General features: G+C 37.6%; 1 protein-coding gene across 1 annotated transcript in view; it reads left to right on the top strand.

Annotated features, from left to right (window-relative positions):
- The first annotated feature begins 280 nt into the window (after positions 1-280).
- Positions 281-6,748, top strand: part of LOC140168802 (uncharacterized) — a 31,215-nt gene continuing 24,747 nt past the window's right edge. The window contains exons 1-2 of the mRNA XM_072192211.1: positions 281-1,691; positions 1,851-2,189. Coding sequence (XP_072048312.1) covers positions 281-1,691; positions 1,851-2,189 — 1,750 coding nt within the window. The remainder of the gene's footprint in view (positions 1,692-1,850; positions 2,190-6,748) is intronic.

Raw genomic sequence — 6,748 nt, 5'->3', positions numbered from 1 at the left:
GGAGGAATGTGGTTGTATAATCATGGTAAAACTGAAGAGGACACAGAAGCAAAAGGAATTGGATTTCTTGTACATCCAAAACTTACCGATTACGTCACAGAAATAAAAAAGCTACTCCAACAGAGTAGCTGCACTCAACCTTCACTTGACAGGAAGAGACCAAATAAGAATCGTCCAAGTGTATGCGCCAACTAGCGAGTACGATGATGAGATAGTAGAAATATTCTATGAAGATGTGAGTAAGGCAATATAAGCCAACAAAGGAAAGTATACCATTGTTATGGGTGATTTTAATGCCAAAGTAGGAGAATGCCAACCAGATGAAGAGGCCACCATAGGAAAATTTGGTTATGGGCAGAGAAATAAAAGAGGTGAAATGCTACTGGAATTTGCAGCACAGCATAAGCTGGTTACAGGCAACACATTCTTCAAGAAAAATAAAAACCGCTATTGGGCATGGGAAAGCCCAGATGGACACACTAGAAACCAAATAGACTTTATTCTCAGCAGCCAAAGGGGAATTATCCAGGACTGTGGAGTTATCACAAACGTTGATATAGGAAGTGATCACAGAATGGTGAGGGCTAAACTTCATATTAGCAAAAGACTAGCCAGACTCAAATTTATCAGAAATGAAAAGAAAAGCAAGATTAACATCCTACGACTAAGAGAGAAGAGGCCAGAATTCCAGTTGGAATTGAAAAATCGCTTTGAGGGATTAGACATTGAAGAGTTGGATTTAGACCAAAAATACCAAACTATATCCAGCACTGTGATGGAAGTGGCAGCAGAAGTAGCTCCACAAGAGAAGAGGAGGAAGCAAATAACTGAGGAGGACAAAGAGATTGAGGCTCTGGACAGAAGGAGGAAAGAATTGACAGAAATTACCGACAAATCAATACCCGAAAAGAGCGAATATAGAGAGCTCGTCAAAACTGTGAGGAAAAAACGTAGACAGAGGAGCAGAAAGAAGAGAAAAGAACAAATAGAAATCATTCTCAAAAGTGGAAGAGGACCTCAGCATATTGCAAAGCTGAACCGGAGGAAATCAAGAATGCACCAAATGAGACAAACAGACGGTGTCTTAACAAATGACAGGCAAGAGATACTTAACGTATGCGCAGACTTTTATAAAGACCTGTATAGCTCCAAATCAAATGAGGCAAAACCAAATACAATATCACCAGACATATCAGCTATACCAAGTATAACACAAAAAGAAGTGGATGTAAAGGAGATGAAAGACAGCAAAGCACCAGGAACAGATGACATTACTAGTGATATAATCAAGGTTGGAGGAGCGGGGATTACTCAACATCTAGTTGGGCTCTATAATCAAATATTGGATGAAAAAAGGATACCAGTTTGCTGGAAAGAGGCAAAAGTGATTCTCCTTTACAAGAAAGGTGAAAAAACAGACATAAAAACCTACAGACCTATCAGCCTGTTATCACATGTGTATAAAATTTTCACAAGGATAATACAAAACAGAATAAAAGGAGTGCTTGATGAAAACCAACCAAGAGAACAGGCAGGCTTCAGAATTGGATATTCAACAGTAGACCATCTACATGCCATCAACCAACTTATTGAGAAGGCAAATGAATATAACTTGAAGCTATGCATTGGATATATAGACTATGAGAAGGCCTTTGACTCAGTAGAACATAAAGACCTCTTTACAGCACTACGTAAAGTTGGAGTCAATGAGGGATATGTCCAAATTCTTGAGGACATCTACACAAATGCCACAGCAAAAATCCACATTGAAAATGATGTTTCAAAAACAATCCAAATTCAGCGTGGTGTGAGACAGGGAGACACAATATCCCCCAAAATATTCACAACAGCAATGGAAGATATATTCAGAAAGCTGAACCTACAGGAGAGGGGGATCAACATTGATGGCGAGAAGCTTACAGATCTGAGATTTGCAGACGATGTAGCTTTGGTGACAACATCAGTAAAGGATATGGAGGTCCAGTTAAATGATCTGAATAAAGGAAGTAAAAAGATTGGACTGAACATACACAAGGGCAAAACTAAATATATGACAAACCACCAGTCAGAGGACGTCATTGTAGTTGAAGGCGATGTTATTGAAAGGGTGGAAAGATATAGATATCTTGGCCAAACAGTGAAGATGGAGGACAACACCAGGGAAGCAGCTCTGATCAGAATAAAGGCAGGTTGGAGTTGCTTTGGAAGATTCAAAGACATTCTATGTGATAAAAAGTTACCAATGCATCTGAGAAGTAGAATGTTCAACCAGTGTGTATTGCCAACAATGACATATGGGGCAGAAACATGGACAACAACCAAGTACCTGGAACAGAAACTACAAACAGCCCAAAGAGCAATGGAAAGGAAGATGCTACACATTACCTTAAGGGATAAAATTAAGAACACTGAAATAAGACGTCAAACTCAAGTCAAAGACATTATGGTGAAACTCAAAGAAGCGAAATGGAGATGGGCAGGTCACCTGGCACGAAGAGAAGATAACAGATGGACTAAACGGCTAACAGAATGGCAACCAAGAACAGGCAAAAGATCAAGAGGAAGACAGAAGAGGAGGTGGCGTGATGACATTACTGCCTACATGGGACCTACATGGACAAGAAATGCAAGAGACAGAGAACAGTGGAAGAATCATGAAGAGGGCTACGTCCAACAATGGTCGAACACAGCCTGGTGAGGTGAGGTGAGGTGAGGTGAGGCAATGCAATGCCATACAGTTGAAATTACTTATGAAACCCAGCATCCCTTTCTAAAGGCTTTTATTGTTTGCTGTTTTCTTGATTAATCTTGCTTGTAAATAGTCAAAAATGCTTGAAGGGTGCCTTCTTTTACTCCATCCATGATACCATGATGGTCTCACAACTGAAAACACAAAATTGAAATCAGACGTTACTGCAACTGCCAGGCCTAACCGAACTCGGTCTTAAGGGAGCAAAAATTGTTTAAAAAGACCATTTTACATGATATTCAGTCTTTCTTAGCATATCTTGACCAATTAAAAGTGAAATAATTCAAGTTTAATTATAATTATGAGTCAAATTAATGCAGTATGTGCATTGCTAATCATGCGCTATCTACTGAAGATAGCAACATTAAGATATGATAATCAGGCAGGGCCTAAGTTTTTGCTTCTCAACCTTTCAGATGTTTTTAATCTAGTCACAGGACACATGTAAAAGTTGAGACAAATGTTTATATATCCAGATCTATTGTCAAGTAGGCAATGCCATGTAGTTGAAATTACTAATGAAAGCCAGCATCCCTTTTAAAAGGCTTTTATTGTTTGCTGTTTTCTTGATCAATCTTGCTTGTAAATGGTCAAAAATGCTTGAAGGGTGCCTTCTTTTACTCCATCCATGATACAAGCAATAGGTGCAGGGTAATACACTCTTTATTTCTACCAAGTTTCAATAGCCTGCGTTTAAATATTTCTGAGATGTCAACAATAAAAGCAAGTATTCGTAGGTAAATTTCGGTAACCGAATGTTACCTACGAATACAATTGACATCATGACAGTATTGTGAAACACTGCCATTCATGCCAATGCCCATATTGGTACATAACGAAGGCTTGCATGTTTGCTACCAAATCATATGTCAATGAAAGTTGCGAATTCATATACATGCCCACCATGCAAAACTGAATACGGCTTAATTGTTGAAAAATATGTACTGAAATAGACGACGGTCTGCTCATTTGAAAGAAAAATCAGATTCGAAGAAGATTAGAAGGGGATAAATACTTGGATTTGTCAGCTGTCATGTGTGTTTCATTTTAAACGTTTACCGACCTACTGGTTTCTGAGTAATTTGTGTCCAAATTGGTTTATTCGAAGGTAACTTTTAACTTTTCGCTAAGTTCATGATGCAGTCATGGTCCATGGCAAAGGCGATTCGACCTTTGTGGCATTAAACCCAGTTAACAGGAAATTAATCCAGTAAATCGATTCAGTAAAGCAAATAAGCTCATGCATTCGATCACTAACGGCAACAAGCTTCGGTCGATTACCCCAGCTGCAGCGTGTGTAAACTCTAATTTGCATAGAGGCTGTACGTGAAATTATTGATTGGCTCCAAACAAAGGATTTGAACCGGTGCACGTAATCATGGCGCAGTGCAGTCCATTCAATCAAATGTTGTCATCAACCTATTTGATCGCAGTGCATTGTTATGTGTGTGAGACGAACTGTCGCGGTTGATTGCAATCAAACAAACGATGTCTTATGTATTACTTTGTTCCGTGATGAAAATCGTGATGTTTTATTCAATCACTCTTGAAAAATGTATTTCTTTTGTAGGCCTATTACTTTGTTTTGTGATGAAAATCGTGATGTTTTATTTCATCACGCTTTAAAACAAACGATTTCTCATGTATTACTTTGTTTCGTGATGACAATTTTGATGTTTTATTTCATCACTCACGAAAAATTGATTTCTTATGTATTACTTTGTTTCGGGATGAAAATCGTGATGTTTTATTTCATCATCACGCTCTAAAACAAACGATTTCTTATGCATTATATTTGTTTTGTGATGAAAATCGTGATGTTTTATTTCATCACGCTCTAAATAATAATTATAGTTACATGCATTTCAAGAAAAAAATCTTATTAAAACGGTAGGACCTATGTTGTTTAGAAAAAATGTAGAAAGTGATGATGATGATGATGTCGATGATGATGATGATGATGATGATGATGATGATGATGATGATGATGATGATGATGATGATGATGATGATGATGATGATGTCTCCAAAAGTGTCCGGTTTGTTTTTCTTGCCCTAAATCGTGCGTATCTATTAATAAGGCACTTCAATAATCAATAATCAGTCCCGTGACGGCCTCCACTAACTAGCTACTAACTTGGGTTTATGGGCGCTGATATTTCATGTTCACTGTCACTTATTTATCAGAAAAGTGCGACCATTTGTCAATCACCTACAGTACCCAATTTCGGCATACTATATAAGAAACTCATCATGATGATTGCCAGAGAATAGTTAAAATGTAGCTTGTACCGTTTTTTGTGGCATCCTTCAGAAGTGAGCGGTCCGATACCAATATTTTCGGTCAAATCTCCATTCAATTAACACGGGGAGTTGGCTAGCTATGCCTTGCCCTCACTCATATTTTACAAAAGTGCGACTATTTCTGAACATCTAACCTAGCTGTAATTTTAGGTCATGTTAGAGAAATATATTTGCTAGAAGTTTGGAGAATAGCTAACATATTGGCTGGTTATTTTTCACACAGTGATGTTAACTAGGCAAGTGCCCATTCTTCCAACGTAGATCATTTGTAGGGGTCACGCGTCAATGGTGAGAGCACTGTGTATTGTGTATAGGAAAACGGACAGTAACTGCAGTATGTTACCTACGAATACCATGGACAAAAACGTCTTTTTTCATTGTCTCATGATCTAGACAACACAGTGGTGGACCCTAGTATAAAGCTAATTATAGTTGCCCTCAAACGAAAGGACACAAGACGTAACTGACTCCAAGATGGACTTCACAAGTCTGCAATAACGGTTTTAAGCGATTTGTGTTCAATTAAGCAAATTAAAGTCACTTTAGTGCCTTTGTTTTTACTTCAATCCTCTTTCAACCACTGTGAACCGACATTAAATATACATGATAGGGTCTCAAGTATCAATAAACGCACATAAAGAAAATAATACATTCAAAGTGCTTTATAAAATGAAGATTTGATTGCGATATCCACCAAAAGTCTAATTCTTACCTAAAAATACTGAAATGTTACTTACGAATACAGCATAATACATGACATGTGTAATGAAGTGTCCCTACCAATGGAAATTAATTGTCAAAAACTTAAAGCGATACCCCCGGACAATATTATTACCCATATACGGATTCATTCAACAATTATTCATTATGTAAATTTGCTGTTTAACTTCTTGTATATCAAAATGAAGTGCTCAAAATCTTGCTAAAAGAATCAAAAAAATGTTGATCTAAGGTAAAAGCACTTATTCATTTGGACGTACCATCTCAAAAAGATCTAAAAACTACCATTTTATTCATTCATTATCATAATAGCAAAATTTGAACCTCTAAACCAGGCTTCCTCAAATAGATTTGTTGAAGCGCCACATGAAATAAAAGAAAACTGCAAAGCGCCACTCAATAGCTGTGAAGTCGCCGGGGGGAGTCAGAGGCAGTACTTGTTTGTCTGGGGTCAGAGGGCTGCCCCCCCTCTGAAGCTATAGATTTTTGAAATTTGAGGTGCAAATGACGCCATTTGGTGCAACATGTTGTACTATTTTAGTCTGTCTTTACAAGGATAACATGGGAATTGCATTGTTTAATGTTGAAATATAGAATATTGGAGATATTCCTACAAAATTTGATCAAAGGGTTTTATTTTTTATTTTTTTTAAAAATCTAAACGGCGCCGCGCGCCACTCGGGAAGCCACGGCGCGCCACAAGTGCGCGCGCGCCGCTATTTGCGGACCCCTGCTCTAAACTCAATATAGAAATTGTTAAATCGCTCATGTTACCTACGAATACCCGGGTTTCTTCACCTATCATTTTATAAAGCATTAGGTGTATGCGTATAATTCCTAATATTCCTGAAAACAGATATCCCACTCGTTCTTATACAATATTTAAATTATACATACTCATTTGATAAATAAAATACAGAAACTGACCTAAACTTCATTTTCAAAAATAAACTAGCATAAATTGACTAAGATCAT

The sequence above is a fragment of the Amphiura filiformis genome, chromosome 13, assembly GCF_039555335.1.
Source record: "Amphiura filiformis chromosome 13, Afil_fr2py, whole genome shotgun sequence".
Classification (NCBI taxonomy): domain Eukaryota; kingdom Metazoa; phylum Echinodermata; class Ophiuroidea; order Amphilepidida; family Amphiuridae; genus Amphiura; species Amphiura filiformis.
The sequence above is the reverse complement of the archived record's forward strand: the minus strand, read 5'-3'. Positions and strand labels throughout refer to the sequence as shown.